The 20,388-nt window shown below is 42.1% G+C and overlaps 1 protein-coding gene across 1 annotated transcript in view; it reads right to left on the bottom strand.

The window, feature by feature from the left end:
- Positions 1–20,388, bottom strand: part of gtf2h1 (general transcription factor IIH, polypeptide 1) — a 71,451-nt gene that overhangs the window by 31,643 nt on the left and 19,420 nt on the right. Inside the window, exons 5-8 of the mRNA XM_043706099.1 lie at positions 17,220–17,382; positions 15,593–15,686; positions 15,322–15,471; positions 5,358–5,437 (exon numbers count right to left, since the gene is read on the bottom strand). Coding sequence (XP_043562034.1) covers positions 5,358–5,437; positions 15,322–15,471; positions 15,593–15,686; positions 17,220–17,382 — 487 coding nt within the window. The remainder of the gene's footprint in view (positions 1–5,357; positions 5,438–15,321; positions 15,472–15,592; positions 15,687–17,219; positions 17,383–20,388) is intronic.

Here is a 20,388-nt window from a genome sequence, read left to right as displayed (position 1 = left end):
CTAGCTGAATAGATGCAGCCCACTAAATAACAACGTAATTAATAAATAATTACAACAGACTATATCTGGTCTACAATTATGTAGCGCCTCATGATATCCAGCATATCACACTAATTTGCTTTTGAAATGCAGGTCATAATGTTATATAGGTAATCTACGCAACTTACACAAGATTTTAAAATAAATTGAATTATAGCTTAATCAGCTTTTTAGGATGGTGATTAAAAGAAGAATTTTACCCAGAACTGGGAGCATGTCTGCTCTTCTTCAAAGTAGAGATGTTGTTCAAGGTTTGTGTAAAGATTTATAGCTCAGGTGTCAGTTGTCATAGTTGTGGCTATATTCGCCAAGTTGGGAAGTTGATTTGCAGACATTTTGTCCCCTGTCGAGGTGATATCTTCGGTGCTTTGGAGTTTCTTGTGAAGCGCTGCTGTACTCTCTCTTCTGGAATTTATTTGGTTCCATTCCTGCTGCTTCCGGCTGCCAGTTCCATTTGTACTGGCCAGTATATTGGGTCTAGGTCTATGTGTTTGTGAATGGAGTCCATGGATGAGTACCATGCTTCTAGAATTTCTCTGGCTGTCCTCTGTTTAGCTTGTCCTATGATCATTGTGTTGTCCCAGTCGATTTTGTGGTCCTTGTCATCTGTGTGCCTGGCTACTAAGGACAACTGGTCATGGCGTTTAGTGGCTAATTGATGTTCATGGATGTGGATTGCTAGTTGTCTGCTTTTTGTCCAAAATAGTGTTTTGTGCAGTCTTTGCATGGAATCTTGTAAATTATGTTTGTCTTGCACATGATGGGCATAGGGTCTTTTGCAGGGATATCCGTTCTTGTCTCTACAGTGTCTTCTGGCTGTACTAACCAAGGGACTCAACTACAACCACAGGGATGCAAAAACAAGAGACTTCCTAGCTGCACTGGAATGTTTGCTCAGATCTAATGGACTAACCAAAGAGACATAGCAAGTAGTCAGACAAATCATTGAAAAGCCAAATGAACAATCTTAGCACCAAAGAGAGAGAAGCCCTAAAAACACTCAAAATGACAAGAACATAATCGTAGTACAAGTGGACAAGGGCAGAATGACGGTTATAATGGACAAGACTGGATATATTCAGAAGCAGAGAAACCACTTCAAGATACCGACACCTACCTACAGAGGGAATGTGACCCCCCCATCACAGCTAACCAATAGAATAAACAACACACCATGGAACTGACAAAAAAAATAGGCTGATAACTGGGATTGACCTACCAAGGATGAAATCGGAAAGCAACAACCCCAAGACTTTACTGATTACCCAAGGTACACAAAGCAGACAAACCAATTAGACCCATTATGGCACTCCCAGGAACTCCATCACATAAACTGGCAAAAGAACTTCAACAAAAACTGAAACATTTTATCAGTGGATCCAAACATTCCATACAATCATCATAGGAATTCCTAGGCAATATCAAGTAGATAAACATAGACAAGGATGAAGCAATGGTCTCATTTGTTGTAAAGACACTGTTCATTTCAATTGACAAAACTCTAGCCACAGAGACAATAGCCAACCTTCTAGACAAACAGAACAGACGACACAACGGGGAATCTATCAACAAGGACTGTATACTCTAACTACTAAACCTGTGCTTGACGACAGACTTCACATTCAACGACCAAATATGAACAGATCAATGGAACCACCCATTTCTGGGGTCATACCAGAAGCAGTGATGCAAAGATTGGAACAAACAGCCCTCCCACAAATCCGACCTAAACTCTGGATCAGATATGTATACAACACTTTTGTTATTGTTGAGACAACAGAAATCGAGAACACACACTACAGTATCAACACTATGCTCACAGGGAACAGACTCACGAGAGAAGAGGAAATCAACAAACAACTCGTATTCCTGGATGTGATGTTAGAAAGGTGAATGCACTACAAAGGAATATAGAGAAGCCACACACACACACACCGACAAGATCCTGAACTACAATAACCACCCAAACACACACAAGAGAAGCTGCATTAGGACGCTGTTCAAAAGGGCTACAACACACTGCAGCACTTCCAACCTGCGAAGAGAAGAGCACCTATACAGAGTCTTTGCAAGAACAGATATCTCCGAAATTTCATCTGCAGATGCCTGGCAGACAAACAACACAAGGAATTGTCACGACCTAACTCACTAGCCATGCTACCTTATATAAATAAAGCCTCGGAACTGACAGCCAGATTTCTCTGACCACTTGGATTCATGACAGCCCATAAACCGACAGCCATGCTCAGATAATAACTCACCAGAACAAAAGACCCAATACCCATCATGTGCAAGACTAACGTAATTTATAAGATTCCATGCAAAGACTGCACAAAACACTATTTTTGACAACAGGCAGACAACTAGCAATCTGCATTCATGAATATCAACTAGCCACTAAATACCACGACCAGCTGTCCCTAGTAGCCATACACACAGATGGAAAGGACCACAACTTCGTCTGGACAACACACCGATCACAGGACAAGCTAAACAGAGGACAGCCAGAGAATTTCTAGAAGCATGGCACCCATCCACAGACTCCATCAACAAAAACATAGACCTAGAACCAACATACAGGCCACTACAACGAACCACCTGAACGGGAGCCGGAAGCAGCAGGAATGGAACCAAATAAATTCCAGAAGACAGTACTGCAGCACTTCATAGGAGGCTCCAAAGCACCGAAAATGTCACCAAGACAGGGGACAAAATGCTTGCAAATCAACTTCCCAGCTGGGCGAACATACCCACAACTACAACAATGATGTTGGTCCTTTTGTATCCACCTCAACAGATAGTGCCACATTAATAGAATGAAGAATAATAGGAATAGGCACAGAGATAGGCCTTTGGATCCATCATGTCTGTGCCATCCATGATGCTGCTCTAAACAAATTTCATCTGACTGTTCATATCCTTCTATTCCCTGCCTGTTCATGTGTCTGTCTAAATGCCTCTTAAACTTGGCTATCATATCTGTTGTTTCACTTGGCTGGCAGTGTGTTCGAGACACCTACCTTGCTTGGCCAAAATCCTGGAACTCCCTACATAACACTAAGCAAGTATCTGCACAACAAATACTGTAGATTGGTTCAAGATGACAGCTTAACAATACTTTCTTAAGGCAATTAGAGATCAGCATTAATGCATGAATGAATAAAAAAGTGCATTGATACAATGCCTTTAATTAAGAGGCAGTCCTGCGGTGGTGATGGCCTGGTGGTATTATTGCTGGTTTGTTAATCCACAGGCCTAGGTAAAGTTCTGGGGACCAGGTTCGATTCCCGCTAATTAAGAGTTTAATGATGGCCATGAATCCATTGCTAATTGTTGGAAAAACATATCTGGTTCACTAATGTCCTTTCGGGAAGTAAACTGCCATCCTTACTTGCTCTGGCCTACATGTGACTCCAGACCCACAGCAATATGGTTGACTTTTAATTTGCCCTGTGGGCAATTAGGAATGGGCAATAAATGGTGGTCTGGCGAGCAATGTCCTCATGCCATGAATAAATAAAAAAGACTCACTATCTCCACCTCTTTAACAGTGCCTCAGCTCAAATGCTGCTGAAATGCACACTCTGTTATTTTATACTTCCAGACTTGGTTACCTCAATACAATCTTGGCCATTCTCACAACTGGTACATTCCATGAGGTCATCCAAAACACTGCTCTCCATGCCCTAGTTTGTTCGAAGTCTCAGTCTCGCATCACTCCTGTGCTTATTCATCTATAGATTCCCAGTTAAACAATAGCTTATTTAAAATTCTCATCCTTGTCACATTCCTTAAAAGGCTCAATCAACCTTATCGCTATAATCTCCTCCACCTCTACAACACACCAAGATATCTATGTTCCACCAATTATGGCCTCAAGGCCCTAAAACACAGGAATTCCCTCCTTAAATCTCTCTCTCTTTCTCTCTCTCTCTCTCCTCCTTTAAGACATTGCTTAAAACCTATCTATTGGTGATGCTTTGGTACATCTTCTCCTTACATCTAGGAATTAAATTTTGCCAATGATCCATTATTTTACTCCATTAAAGCCACTAAATAGATACGAATTGTGTTGTAATAGCAAAAAAAAGTCCCAAGGCATTTATAGGATGATATTAGTTGATAATAGGAACTGTGACCAAAAGCTTAGTCTGAGGAGAAAGTTCTAAAGAACACCTTAAAGGGCATTAGAGGATTAAGAGGTTTAGGGAACTTTGACATCTTTGGTGTCTTGTCGGTACGGCTGCCAGCAGTAGAGTGATAAACATCAGGCTCAGAGGAGCACAGAGATTCTGTCAGGTTGTAGAGGCAGCTGCAGACATAGGGAAAAGTGATATCATAGAATAATTTGCAAGTAAGGAAGAGAATTTAAATCCACATATTATCAGAACAGGAATCAATGTAGGTAAGAAGCAAGTAAAGAATGAGAGATGAAGAGGACTTGTTATAAGTTAGGATAGAATAGAATAGAATAGAGTTTTGGATGATAAGTCCATGGATAGTGCAAGATAGGAAGCCAACCACCAATGTGTGGCAATAGAGAAACAGGATCTGTTTAAAGGAAGGAACGACAAAACTGAACTTATTATTAAAATTAGATCTCATGAACACATATATTAAGCAACTAACTCTCACTATTTGCCATTACTGCAAGTATCAACTACAAAGACTTATTATATATGAAGCATGCTGACTATTTTGGACAAAGTAAAAATCACACAACATCAGCTTATGTTGTGTGATTTTTAACTTTGTTCACCCCACTCCAACACCAGCACCTCCATATCGTGACTATTTTGGACACATCCTCTGAACATTCCTTTTCGTTTTTCCACTTCATTTGCCATGGTCTTTACTTGGAGAGAGGATGGCTTCCATGAGCTGCCATGTAATGAAATAGCTCAAAGTAAAATTTTAATAGAATGTTAGTCCTACTGTTCAGTCTTCCCTTCCTATGGAGGTCACACTCCTACCTCTCAACTTTCCACATCCCCACTCCTCCCATATGTTTCTGTCTGAAATCAGGTGTATGCACACTCATTATCAAAAGAGGCCTTTATGTTAAGATTGACTGGGATAGTGAAAGAGAAAAACATAGTATTACAGTTTGGAACTCCGCATGCAGATTAATCTCTATTTTTTAAGTTATCATGAGGACAAGAATAATGATTGAACAGTTGCCCGTTGCCTTCCCCTACTTGATACACTGTACCCTGGCAAACTGCTTAAAATCAGAAGTACCTACTATAATTGTAACTTCATGGTACTATACACATTATTCACATGACCACTCTCACCTTTGAAAATGTAATGCTCACCTCACCCAATGATTTGTCCTCCAGCGATGTCAAATCCACCAGAGGGTTCTTCACTCCCTGACTAACCAGAGTCTTCAAACCTGTTCAAAGAAAAAATACCAGAGTATTTGTTCTCCGATACAGCACAAATAGCACAAAAGAGGTTCTATTGCAGAACCATTCAAATAACAAAAGTGAGAGATTGGGCGGCACAGTGGCTAGCAGTGCTGCCTCACAGCATCAGGGACCTGGGTTTGATTCCAGCCTCGGGCAATGGTCTGTGTAGAGTTGGCACATTCCCCCTATGTCTGTGCGGGTTTCCTCCTGGTGCTCCGGTTTGCTCCCACAATCCAAAAGATGTGCAGGTCAGGTGAATTGGCCATGCTAAAATGCCCATAGTGTTCAGGGGTGTGTAGGTTAGGTAGGGTAGGGTAATAGGTCTGGGTGGGATACTCTTCAGAGGGTCGGTGTGGACTAATTGGTTCCTCACTGTAGGGATTCTATGCAAGGATTCTACTATATGGGAATAACCAGAATGAGCCAAGTAATGTATGTAGTGTTAACATCTAACCTTTAATTCAATATGCATTTGAGGATGAAAACACAAGACCATTAAAACTTACTGAGAGAATGTTCAGGTTCTATGACAGAAGAAAACATCACAGAAAATGGGTTTCTTATGATTTAAGCCAGTTACAATTAGACTTAGCACGAGGTATTTTAGGTGTTGGAGGTGATTTCCCCCAATTCCAGGAGCAGCAATTACTGTTTTATAGGCTGTTGCATTGTTTTGGAATTTTGGAGAACAAAAAGTCAAAACAACAGCACTTTTAAAAGGGAGAAGAACAGACAAAGGAAGCACATGGTGAGGTCAGTGCAGGAAAGAGAGAGAGAGAGAGAGAGACCCACATTGCTAACTGACAGAGTTAGCAGTTACTGCCTTTGCTGTTGAATTCATGTATCACTGGACATCGGAGTGCGATGGGGAAAATTAAAAAAGTGAAATTCACAACTGATCTTGGAGGAACCAGAGTGGGAGAGGTCACAGCATAGAAGCAGGTAAATGGATTTTAAGCGTGGCCTTAAAATGTCTGCAGTAGTGAGTAGAGTGGGTTCTTTCATGATTATATGTTTTATTGAGCTATGTTGGTTAATTAAACTTAAAATATAAGCCATAGGTATTAATTTAACCTGGAGCAGCGTTTTGTAGAGGGATAAGACAGTGCTATTTTCTGGGTCTGTAGATTGAAAGAAGCAAAAATGGCCTTTAGTAGAGTGATATGCTCTTCTTGTCGGACATGGGAGTTTAGGGAGAGTTTACGGTTACTGAGGATTATATCTGCAATAAATGCCACTGGTTGTTAATCCTATCAGATCGAATGGATCCGTTGGAGGCGCCGTTAGAGGCATTAAGGACTTTACAAGAGCAAGAGGATGTGATGGATGGCAGTTATAGGAAGGGAGGGGGGGAGGAGTCTCAGATACAGTCATAGAGATGGGTTAACTCCAGGAAAGGTAAGTGAGGTAGGCAAGTAGTGCAGGAGTCTTCTGTGGCTTTCCCCATTTCAAACAAGTATGCTGTTTTGGAAAATGTAGGGGATAATGGACGCTCAGGGGAACGTAGCACAAACAGCCAGGTTTTTGGTATTAAGACTGGCTCGAATGCGATGAGGGTTACATCAGATTCCAAGCGATCTAATGTGTTAAGGGACTCTCTGGTCCGAGGTACAGACAGACGTTTCTGTGGCCAGCAGTGAAAAATCAAAATGATGTGTTGCTTCCCTGGTGCCATGATCAAAGATGTCTCTGAGAGGGTGTAGAATGTTCTCAAGTGGGAGAGGGGCCAGCAGGAGGTCATTTTATACATTGGAACCATTGACATAGGAAGGGAAAAGGTTGAGACTCTGAAGGGAGATTAGAGAGTTAGGCAGGAATTTAAAAAGGAGGTCCTTGAAGTAATATCTCGATTACTCCCGGTGCTCCGAGCTGGTGAGGGCAGGAATAGGAAGATAGAGCAGATGAATGCATACCTGAGGACCTGGTGTATGGGAGGATTCATATTTTTGGATCATTGGAAGCTGTTTTGGGATAGAAGTGACCTGTACAAGGAGGACGGATTACACCTAAACTGGAAGGGGACTAATATACTGGCAGGGAGATTTGCTGGAGATTCTCGGGAGGATTTAAATTAGTAAGGTAGGGGAGAATCCAGGGAAGATAGTGAGAAAAGATTTCAATCCGAGACTAGTACAGTTGAGAACAAAGGCGAGCCAAACAGTCAGGGCAGGCAGGGACAAAGCAGAGAACAAGGTAGGACGGATAAATTAAACTGCATTTATTTCAATGCAAGAGGCCGAACAGGGAAGGCAGATGAACTCAGGGCATGGCTAGGAACATGGGACTGCGATGTCATAGCAATTACAGAAATATTGCTCAGGGATGGACAGTACTGGCAGCTTCATGTTCCAGGATACAAATGCTACAGGAAGGACAGAAAGGGAGGCAAGAGAGGAGGGCGAGTGGCATTTTTGATAAGGGATAGCATTGCAGCTGTACTGAGGGAGGACATTCCTGGACAGACATCCAGGGAAATTATTTGGGTGGAACTGAGAAATAAGCAAGGGATGATCACCTTATTGAGATTATATTATAGACCCCCTAATAGTCAGAGGAAAATTGAGAAACAAATTTGTAAGGAGATCTCAGTTATCTGTAAGAATAATAGGATGGTTATCGCATGGGATTTTAAATTTCCAACATATACTGGGACTGCCATAGTGTTAAGGGTTCAGATGGAGAGGAATTTGTTAAGTGTGTACAAGAAAATTCTCTAATTCGTTATGTGGATGTACTTACTAGAGAAGGTGCAAAAATTGATCTACTCTTGGGAAATAAGACAGGGCAGATGACTGAGGTGTCAATGGGGGAGCACTTTGGGGCCAGCGACCATAATTCCATTAGATTTAAAATAGTGATGGAAAAGGATAGACCTGATTTAAGAGTTGAAATTCCAAATTGGAGAAAGGCCAATTTTGACAGTATTAGGCAAGAACTTTCAAAAGCTGATTGGGCGCAGATGTTCACAGGTAAAGGGACGGCTGGAAAATGGAAAGCCTTCAGAAATGAGATAGCAAGAGACCAGAGAAAGCATAATCCTGTTAGGGTGAAAGGAAAGGCTGCTAGGTATAGGGAATGCTGGATGACTAAAGAAATTGAGGGTTTGGTTAAGAAAAAGAAGGAAGCATGTGTCAGGTATAGACAGGATAGATCAAGTGAATCCTTGGAAGAGTATAAAGGCAGTAGCAATATACTTGAGAGAAATCAGGAGGACAAAAAAAGAGGACATGAGATAGCTTTGGCAATCAGAGTTAAAGAGAATCCAAAGGGTTTTTACAATTAAGGACAAAAGGGTAACTAGGGAGAGAATAGGGCCCCTCAATAATCAGCAAGGCAGCCTTTATGTGGAGCCGCAGGAGATGGGGGAGACACTAAACGAGTATGTTGCATCAGTGTTTACTGTGGAAAAGGACATGGAAGGTGTAGAATGTAGGGAAATAGATGGTGACATCTTAAAAAAAAATGTCTATATTACAGAGGAGGAAGCACTGGATGTCTTGACATGTATAAAAGTGGATAAATCCCCAGGACCTGATCAGGTGTACCCTAGAAATCTGTGGGAAGTTAGGGAAGTGATTGCTGGGCCTCTTACTGAGATATTTGTATCATCGATACTCACAGGTGAGGTGCCAGAAGACTGGAGATTGGCTAACGTGGTACCATTGTTTAAGAAAGGTGGTAAGGACAAGCCAGGGAACTACAGACCAGTGAGCCTGATGTTGGTGGTGGGCAATTTGTTGGAGGGAATCCTGAGGGACAGGATGTACATGTATTTGGAAAGGCAAGGACTGACTAGAGATCGTCAACATGGCTTTATATGTGGGAAATCATGTCTCACAAACTTATTTTGAGTTTTTTGAAGTAACAAAGAGGATTGATGAGGGCAGAACGGTAGATGTGATCTGTATGTACTTCAGTAAGGCGTTCGAGGAAGTTCCCCATGGGAGACTGATTAGCAAGGTTAGATCTCATGGAATACAGGGAGAACTCGCCATTTGGATATAGAACTGGCTCAAAGGTAGAAGACAGAGGGTGGTGGTGGAGGGTTGTTTTTCAGACTGGAGACCTGTGACCAGAGGAGTGCCACAAGGATCGGTGCTGGGTCCACTACTTTTCATCATTTATATAAATGATTTGGATGTGAGCATAAGAGGTATATTTAGTAAGTTTGCAAATGACACCAAAATTGGAAATGTAGTGGACAGCAAAGAAGGTTGCCTCAGATTACAACGGGATCTTGGTCAGATGGGCCAATAGTCTGAGGAGTGGCAGATGGATAAATGTGAGGTGCTGCATTTTTGGAAAGCAAATCTTAGCAGGACTTAAACGCTTAATGGTAAGGTCCTAGCGAGTGTTGCTTAACAAAGAGACCCTTGGAGTGCAGGTTTATAGCTCCTTGCAAGTGGAGTCATGGGTAGATAGGATAGTGAAGGCGGCGTTTGGTATGCTTTCCTTTATTGGTCAGAGTATTGAGTACAGGAGTTGGGGCATCATGTTGCGGTTATACAGGATATTGGTCAGGCCTGGTTGGAATATTGCGTGCAATTCTGCTCTCCTACTTATCGGAAAGATGTTGTGAGACGTGAAAGGGTTAAGGAAAGACTTACAAGGATGTTGCCAGAGTTGGAGGATTTGAGCTACAGGGAGAAGTTGAATAGGCCCGGGCTGTTTTCCCTGGAGCATCGGAGGCTGAGGGGTGACCTTATAGAGGTTTATAAAATCATGAGGGGCATGGATAGGATAAATAGACAAAATCTTTTTCCTGGGGTGGGGGAAAGGGTTAGGGTGAGGGGGGAAAGATATAAAAGAGACCTAAGGGGCAACTTTGTCACTCAAGAGTGTGGTACATGTATGGAATGAGCTGCGAGAGGAAGTGGTGGAGGCTAGTACAATTGCAACATTTAAAAGGCATCTGGATGGGTGTATGAATAGGAAGGACTTGCTGGGATATGGGCCAGGTGCTGGCAAGTTGAATTAGATTGTTTGGGATATCTGATCGGCATGGACGAGTTGGACCGAAGGGTCTGTTTCTGTACTGTACATCTCTATGACTCTATACTGGAATCATGCATTTGCAGCTCCTCTACACGATCAATATCCAACAATCATAACTTTATAAACAGAATAAGTAAGGGCAGAGCAAAATCATTTGTGATGCCTTCATAGTTAAGAAACAGGTGGATGCCCTGAATGCAGCAAAAGCTAGGGGGTCCAAACATTAAAAGTAGTGTTGAAAACTTGTGTTCCAGAATATGCTGCACCCTGAACTAACTTGTTTCAGTACAGATATCTCACTATCAACTAACTAACAATGTGAAAAATTATGCATATATCCACAGAAAAGCAGGACAAAATCTATCTGGCCAATTGTGGTCCCATCAGTAAAGTTTTACCAAGGCCACTCACTTCCAGATCTCATTCTAAGTCTTAGCCGAACAAAAACAAAACAGCTCAAATTAAAATTAAGGTTAGAGTGTGACTGAGTGAAACCCTAACAAAACTGAAATCAACGGAATTGAGGAGGAAAGCTCTCCATTTTTGGAGTTATATCTAGCATTGGATTGTTGTGGTTGTTGGAGACCAATCATCTCAGTCCAAGAAGATAACTGCAGGAGTTTCTTCGGGGAAACTCCTATGTCCCACGCTCTTCAACTTCTTCAATCACCTATCATCCATTTCAAAGAAGATCTTAGAAGATCATAAAACCTCCTAAAACCCCTACAATGCGGAAAGAGGCCAGACACCCCATCAAGTCTGCAGCTACCCTCCGAAGAGCAATTCCTCCCAGACCTAGCCCTGCCATGCTATCCCGATAGCCCTGCATATGCCTTTGCCAATCCACCTGGCCTGCAAATCCCTGGACACAATGAGGCAACTTAGCATAATCAATCCTCCAAACCTGCACATCTTTGGACTGAAGGGGGAAAGTGGAACGCCTGGTTGAAACTTATGCAGACATGGGGAGAACGTGCAAGTTCCACATGGACAGTTACCCAAGGCTGGAATCGAACCCATCTCCATGGTGTTGTGAGGCAGCAGTGGTAACCACTGAGCCACAATGGCAACCTTTCTCTCATTATTGCAGGGTGCTCAGTTAATGTCCTTAAATGATGAAACAGTCCATGCCCTCTCACAGTAGGCTGTGGACAAAATTTAGATTTGAGCTCAATAGTGAAAAAAATAGCTTTTGCTCTAAAAGAAACATCTCCAACAAGAGAGAATCTAACCATCTCCCCTTGACATTCAATAGCGTTACATTATCATCACTAAATCCTGGGTTAAGAACATTCTGCGACATGCCTTTAACCAGAAACAGAAACAGACCAAACATGTAAACATGTGATGACAAAAGGCTAGGATTCCTGCAGCAACCAACTCCCCAAGCCTGTCCAGCCTCCAAAAGGCACTAGTCAGAAGTTTGACAGAATACATCCCAAAGTAGGCAGGACAGTGGTTCAGTGGTTAGCACTGTTGCCTCACAGCAACAGGGACCCAGGTTTGATTTCACCCTTGGGTGACTGTGTATATTTTGCACATTCTCCCAATGTCTCTGTGGGTTTCCTCCCACAGTCCCAACGATGTGCAGGGTAGGTGGATTGGTCATTGGAAATGTAGGGTTACAGGAATAGGTGGGTCTCGGTGGGATGCTCTTCGGAGGGTTGGTGTGGACTCAATGAGCGAAATGACCCCCTCCCTCGCTGTAGAGATTCTACATATCCTCCCTCCAATACCCTCCTCATTCCAATTAAAAGGGTTTTAACTTAATTGGGAGGGGTCACTTGGGAGGGAGGAAACATAGGTTTACAAAATAAAGTATATGGTGGCATTGCATGGCAACTATTTTGATAATGATGCCCAGAATGTGACAGGAAAGGACAGAGTGTACAAGCATAAGAAAACAGGAGCCCATAGGGTGAAAGGGGGGAAAAAATGATACGGCAAAATTAATAGCTCTTTACCTAAATAGATGTCATATCCAAACGCAAAACAAGTGAATTTACTGTACAAAGAGTGTAATGGGTATAATCCTATAGTCATTACAGGGAGATCAAAGTTATGATCTAAACTTTCAGAGATACATGAATTTTCAGAAGGACAGGCATGAAGGGAAGGATGTTGGGGTAGCTTTGCTAGTATAACATGGAACAAGTATGATAACGAGAAATTGCCTTAGATTGGATGATGCCAAAGACAAGAAATAAGGAACCCCCCAAACACACAACAGCAGCTTTTCTGTAAATTAGATTAGAATATCTGCAGTGCGTGGAAACAGGCCCTTCAGCCCATCAAGTGCACACCGACCCGCCGAAGCGCAACCCACCCAGACCCATTCCCCTACATTTACCCCTTCACCTCACACTACGGGCAATTTAGCATGGCCAATTCACCTAACCTGCAGGTTTTTGGACTGTGGGAAGAAACCGGAGCACTCGGGGGAAACCCACGCAGACAAGGGGAGAACGTGCAAACTCCACACAGTCAGTCGCCTGAGGCGGGAATTGAACCCAGATCTCTAGCGCTGTGAGGCAGCAGGGCTAACCACTGTGCCGCCCACAGGACAGCGAATAAATTATGAGATAATGAGAGCATGTAAAACAAGGTAGCTTTCTAATCACGGTGACTTTAATCTTCATGTTGATCAGTAAAATCAAATTGGCAAAGGTAGCCAGAGCAAAATATTAATAGGCAGCTTTTGGGACAACTTCCTGAAGCAATAGCTTATGGATCCAACCAGAGATCAGGTTATTTTGAATCTGATAGTGTGTAAGGAGGCAAGTTTAATAAATAATCTCAGAGCAAGAGATCCATTAGGGAACAGTGACCACGTTAAAACTTCTCAATACAGTAACTGCCAATGGTGTTGGATGTAGTCTATTTGCATGGACAGAAGAATGCTAACTAATAAAAGATAGAAGTTGGATGAGAGGGACATTTTCCTGAAGGCAACTTGTAACAAGTGGAATGCCACAGGGATCCGTGCTAGGTCCACAATTATTTACAAAATATATTTTGTTTTATTCATTTGTGGGAGGTGGACATTGCTGGCTGGCCAGTATTTATTGCCTGTCCCTAGTTGCCCATGAGAAAGTGGTGATGAACTGCCTTCTTGAACTACTGCAGTCCACATGCTGTAGGTTGAGACACAATACCCTTAGGGATGGAATTCCAGGAATTTGAACCAGTGACAGTGAAAGAAAGGCAATATATTTCCAAGTGAGGATAGTAAATGACTTGGAGGTGAACTTGCTGGTGGTGATGTTCCCACGTATCTGCTGCCCTGTCCTTCCAGATCGAATTGGTCATGGGTTTGCAAGGTGCTGTCTAAGGTTTGGTGAATATCTGCAGTGCATCTTGTGGTTAGCACACACTGCTGCTACTGAGCAATGGTGGTAAAAGGAGTGAATGCTGGCAACACATCTGTAAATCAAGCAGGCTGCTTTGTCCAAGATGGTGTCAAGCTTTTTGAGTGTTATTAGAGCTGCACCCATCCAGGTAAGTGGAGAGTATTCCATCACACTGACTTGTGCCTTGTAGGTGGTGGACAGGCTTGGTGGAGTCAGAAGGTGAGTTATTCACCGCAGTATTCCCAGCCTCTGAGCTGCTCTTGTAGCTGCTGTGTTTATAAGGCCAGTCCAGTTGAATTGGATGACAGAATTGCCAAGTTTTCAGGTGACAAAAATGGATAATAAGACGACCCCATAGAGGAACATATACAGATTGAAAGAGCAGGCAATAACTTGGCAAGAAGAATATAATGTTGGAAAATGTGAGATTAAGCACTTCGGCAGGAAGAATAAAACAGCTGAATATTATTTAAATGGGGAAGGACTGTAGAAAATTTCAGCATCGAGGGTTTCGAAGTCCTTGTGCATTCAAGTCCGGTCGGTAATAGGGAAGGCAAACAGATAGTTGGCCGTCATTTCAAAAGGAATGGAGTATAAAAATGGGGAAGTCTTGTTAAAAATATAAAAGGCACTAGTTGGACCACAGCTGGACCACAGAACTATTATGAAAAGTTCTGGTCCCTTTATTGAAAGAATATTGGAGGCAAGCCAGAGAAAGTTCATTAGGTTGCTTCTGGGTACACAGTGATTATGTTAAGAGGAAAGGTTCATTAGGTTGGGCCTATTCAAAGTTTAGAAGAATAAGGTGAATGGAGACCTTATTGAAGCATAGAAAATTCTTCAGGGGCTTGATAAAATAGATGCAGAGATGTGATATCCTCTTGCAGGACAGTCTAGGTCCAGAAGTCATAATCTCTGAGTAAGGGGTTGCAAATTTAAGACAGAGATGAGGAGGAACTTTTTTTCTCAGAGGATATTGAGTCTATGGAATTCTTTACTATAGAAAATTGTCAAGGCTGAGACAGACACATTTTAGATCATTAAGGCAATCAAGAGTTATGGAGATAAGACAGGTAAGTAGAGTTGAGGATTATCAAATCAGCCATGATCTCATTCAATGGCAGAGCAAACTTGATGGGCCAAATGACCTAATTGCACTCCTATACCTTTTGGTCACCTTAAACATTCGCTCCTTTTGAGATCAGCAGATATTGGCAGGAGAGCATAAGATACATTGCAACAACTCACCGGCATCTTCCAAATCCAGGAGCTTGAACAAGCGCAGCAGGCACATGGCAGGTGCATGGAAACATCACCAGGTACAATTTACCCTCAAAGTCAGACATCTTGACTTCCTCAGGGTAACTGGAGATGGGAAATAAATGCTAACCTGACCAGCAAAGTCCACACCCCATGTGCAAATGAGAAAAATAAACTTGCACCATTTTATTTATATGCAAAAATATACACTCAGGCCCATGTATACAGCTTTGGGAAGTTTCTGCTTTGAGTTTAAGGCTCACCTTTTTCATCGATCCTGGCACATTCAGAGAAGAGATCCTTTGAACCAGCATTGATCCTATCCCTGTGGAAGTAGTGAGACTGAAAAAAGCGGGTCCAGAATTCTTTCTCAGTCATGTTGTGAGGAACGTTCTCTGCATACTTCTGTTTCACTGTCAAACAAAATAAGTAGTTTGGCACAATTGTTGAGATCAGATACAAAGACTGCTCTGCCTCTCCCACAGCCCAATGTGTCCAATTCAAATTTATACACTTCTGTTTTGTTGTACTCACCAGCAGGATAAGTCCGAAAAATGGATTCAATGATGTCAGAGGTCAGATTATACCTGAGGCCATTACAGCCATCAGTCTGAGGTCTGATATCCGCCTGTGAGCAAAGTAGGACAGAACATATCAGATATTGCAGTACACCATCGAGCGGTTATTATTAAACATGATTGAAATGTTCAGACTTATGCAAAATAAATTTCTGCAAAAAACATAGCCAGAACAGTACTCCAGTCTATTCCGAAATCTCACACTAACATACCCAGTCTCCCATCCTAACAATCCCTAGACAGTTTCACAGCACAGTCTCATCTTCTCTGACCAGAGCCTTATACAGCCTCAACAACACATTTCAGCTCTTGTATTCTAGCTCTCTTGAAAGCCTATATAACCCTGCATTTCCCATAGCCAATCCACTTAGCCTGTACATCTCTAGATGCTATTGGCAATTCAGCATTGCAAATCCACATAACCTACACATCTTTGAACTGCGGGAGGAAACTGGAGCAACTCCACACAGTTGCCCAAGAGTGGTATTGAACCAGGGTCCCTGGTGCTGTGAGGCAGCAGTACTAACCAATGAGCCGCTCATTATTTCTTTGAACCTCTATAACCCTCAGTCTCCAACCCTCCAGGGTAAAATGCCTCAGCCTATTCAGCCTCTTCCTATAGCTCAAACCCTATAAACTTGACAACATCGCCCACCTGGTCTGGGTGATTGATCCACCTTCAGACCTTTTAGCTTCTCCAGCAACTCTCCTTAATGGTGGCCACCACATTCACCACTGCCCCCTGACTCTTGAGATTCTAGCATGCTGCTGGTGTCTTCCAATCTGAAAACTGGTGCAAAATACCTGTTCAGTTCTTCTGTCATTTATTTGTTCTTCATTACTATTTCTCCAGCCTTATTTTCCAGTGATTCAATGTCCACTCTTGCCTCACTCTTACCTTTTAAAAGATCTCAAAAAACTCTTGCAATCTTCTTTTATATGACTAGCGAGTTTGAACTCATGTTTCATTTTCTCCCAGCCTTATTATTTTTAAGGTTATCCTCTGTTGGTTTTTAAAGGTGTCTCAATCTTCTGGCTTCTCACTAACCTTCACCACATTGTATATTTTTTCTGTTGCTTTTATGATGAGCCTGACTTTTCTTGTCTGCCACAGTTGCCTCATCCTCTCCTTAATATACTTAATTTTCCTTGGGATGAATTTCTGCTGTGCCTCCTGAATTACCCCCAGTAACTTCTGCCATTGTTGTTCCACCATCTTTGATTGGTTCCCCTTCCAATCAATTCTGGCCAGCTTCCCCTTTATATTACTATAGTTACCCTTATTCAATTGTAATACTGGTACATCTGATTCCAGCTTCCTCCTCTCAAACTGCAGGGCGAATTCTGTCATATTATGGTCACTGCCCACTAAGAGTTTCTTCACCTTATGCTCCCTAATCAAGTCTGTCTTATTACATCTCATTCAATTCTGCCACAAATCTCACTAAGGCCACATCCCTCAGACCCATACAATGTACCATCCCAAATTGAAAATAAACTTTGCAAGCAGCAAATACAATAACAAATATGCAAAGAAAACAGACATGAAGTTTGAAATAGGCTGCCTCACATTAAACCCTCACCAGGAAAGCAGCAGAAACTCCAATATCCTGCTTGTTACCAGAGACAGAGTTATCCACGGAATTTCCAGCCAGCCGGTTGGCCCAAAACTCTTCAGCACTGATCACCTGGCTCACAACCAGGTCTTTATAGAGTTGAAAGAGAACTGGGTCCTCCTGAAGCATTCTAACATACAGAAAGACATGGGTCTGAGTTATAAATGGATGAAACACGGGAAGATTGCTCTTCTTTTGTGCTTGTTACTTAGTGCTAAGATAGAAATGTAACACTTATCACTGGAGATTCCCAAATTCTCGAAATGAAGCCTTAACTGTCTGAGTCTACCAGATAAGAGGATGAGAAAAGAACTTTAACTCAGTCATCACTACCTCAGAGTACAGATATTTTATGCTTAAAGGTTAGTGTTGTGCAACTTAGATTCTCTTGAATTGAAAGAGTATATTAATGGCATCTGTACACAAACTATTACTTAAGGGACCAAGTAATAATATACAATGCAGTTATTTACTAATCTATACATGGTATTTTTTCCCCCTCATTGTTCACAATATCAAAAGTAAGCTAACTGTAGGTCACAAGGCTGTGTGTGAAGGTTTCTTTTAATTAATTCACGGGATGTGGGTGTTGTTGGCTGGGCCAGCATTTATTGCCAATCCCTAGTTGCCTTTGAGGAGGTGGTAATGAGATGCATTCTTGAACTGCTACAGCCCAGCTGCTTAAGTACACGCACACAGGGAGGGAATTCCAGCAACATATTTCCAAGGCAGGATGGCATCCCATATACCTACATCCCATGTCCTTCTAGATGGTAGATGTCATGGGTTTGTAAGGTGCTGTCAAAGGAGCCTTGGAGAATTTCTGCAGTGCATCTTGTAGATGTTAGATGTGGCTGCTACTGATTATTGGTGGCAGAGGTAGTGAATGTTTGTAGCCGTAGTGCCAATCAGGCAGGTTGCTTTGTCCTGGATGGCAACAGGTTTCTTGTGTACTGCTGGACCTACACCTAAGTGAGCAGTGCTTTTATCACATTTCTGACGTATGCTTTGTATACAGTGAACAAGCGTTGAAGAATCAGATGATGATTTACTTGCTGCAAGATTCCTTGTCTCTGACCTAAGTTTATTGACTAAGTACTTATATGGCTACTCCGGTTCAATTTCAGATCAATGGTTAAACCACCATCTCTCCCCACATCCTTTTCCAGGAAGTCGATAGTGGGTGATTCAATTATGCTAATACTATTTAATGTAATGGGGCTATGACTAAATTCTCTCTTGGTTGAGGATGGTCATTGCCTGGCCCTTGTGGACTACTTGCCACGCCAGCCCAAACTTAGAAACTGTCCAGGTCTTGCTGCATTTTAACATAGATAACTGTCCCTCCATTACAAGGTCAGAAGTGGATATGTTCACTGACTGCACAACGTTCAGCACCATTGTGACTTCTCAGATACTGTTTCTGTATTTGAGGAATCACAAATGGTGCTGACATTGTACAGTCAGTGAACATACCCACTTCTGACCTGTAATGGAAGGACAGTAATGTATGAAGCAGCTGAAGACAGTTGGACCAAGGATACTAGCCTGAGGAACTCCATGGATTTCCTGGAGTTGCGATGAATGACCTTCAACAACCACAGCCATCTTCCTTTGTAACAGGTATGACTCCAACCAATTCTCTCCTCCAATTCTCAGTGACTCCAGCTTTGCCAGAGCTCCTGAATGCCACATTCAGTCAAATGCAGCCTTGCATGTCAAGGTCAATCACTCTCACCTCACCTCTGGAATTCAGTTCTCATGTTCATGTTTGGTTAAAGGCCATAATGAATTAATGAGCTGAGTGGCCTTGGTGGAACGCAAACTGAAATGTCAATGAGTAAGTTATTGCTGAGCAAGATGACCATCATATCAGATTGGACTGATGAGGTAGTAATTGGCTGGGTTTGATTTGTCCTTTGTGTTTTGGACATACCATGGCAACTTTCCACATCATCAGACATATGCCAATCTTGAAGCTGTACTGAAATAGCTTGGCTAGAGGACTGGCAAGTTCTGGACCACAAGTCTTCAGAACTATTGCTGTAATGTTACCGGGGCTCATATCCTTTGCAGATTTTAATGTAGTTCTACAGATGGTAACTACACTTTGGTATATTACTTACGCAATCCTATATTGTGAAAAGCCCAACAATTGTGACGACACTGCCACTTTAAAAAGGTTACTTTGTCCTTGTTTTATTTTGATGAGAATTCGTAAAGGCAGAGGTGCCAAAGAGTTCAGGGAGTAACAACTAAACAATGGAAGGAGAGTGGCCAATTCTCCCAGTTCAGGTTTTTTTATAGTCTATTTTGCTGCAGCAGTCACAAGATGAAAGAGTTCAAAAGTGTTACAAGCTTCAGTAAAGGATTTCTCTGACTTTCTCTGAAATCTCTCTCTGGATGTTGTTCCCTCCTGCCTGTAAGAATCTGAGTTTGAATTTACCTTTTTGCTAAGGGGTGTGTTTGTGAGATGTTACTGTATTTAAACAGTTAATTAGTAATAGTTACTATATCGGGTCGGTTAAGTTGTCCATAGTTAAGATATTCTAAATTCCGCTTTCTTTTGTTTGCGTTTCAACAAATTCTGTTTTGCTTAAAGTAGAATTGTTTGACCAGTTGCATCACACTTCGAACACACACTTGACATCTGCCTTTAAAATAAGAAAAAAGTTAGGGTCTTGAAAATTTTGAGGGGGGTGTGGCCTGGTCCATAACACAATACATTTATGTATGCCCACTTCCCACCAAGTATCATCAGATAGCCATTAAGGAGAAAGACCGTTGGACAAGATTCCTTACTTAATCTAATGAAAATGATAGCAACTACAAAAATTGCTTAATTGACTAAGAACTGAACCTGGGACCAAGTGACATTTCACCTTAAAAATCACTGTACCAATCACCAGGCAGACATGCATAGCAAGACAATTCATTTATTGGAACCAATAGGATCTCTTCTCAACAAGGTAAAAACAATGACTGCAGATGCTGGAAACCAGATTCTGGATTAGTGGTGCTGGAAGAGCACAGCAATTCAGGCAGCATCGAGGAGCTTCAGCAAAATCGACGTTTCGGGCAAAAGCCCTTCATCAGGAATAAAGGCAGAGAGCCTGAAGCGTGGAGAGATAAGCTA

This window comes from Chiloscyllium plagiosum, chromosome 16 (genome assembly GCF_004010195.1).
Source record: "Chiloscyllium plagiosum isolate BGI_BamShark_2017 chromosome 16, ASM401019v2, whole genome shotgun sequence".
In the NCBI taxonomy this organism is placed as follows: Eukaryota; Metazoa; Chordata; class Chondrichthyes; order Orectolobiformes; family Hemiscylliidae; genus Chiloscyllium; species Chiloscyllium plagiosum.
The sequence above is the reverse complement of the archived record's forward strand: the minus strand, read 5'-3'. Positions and strand labels throughout refer to the sequence as shown.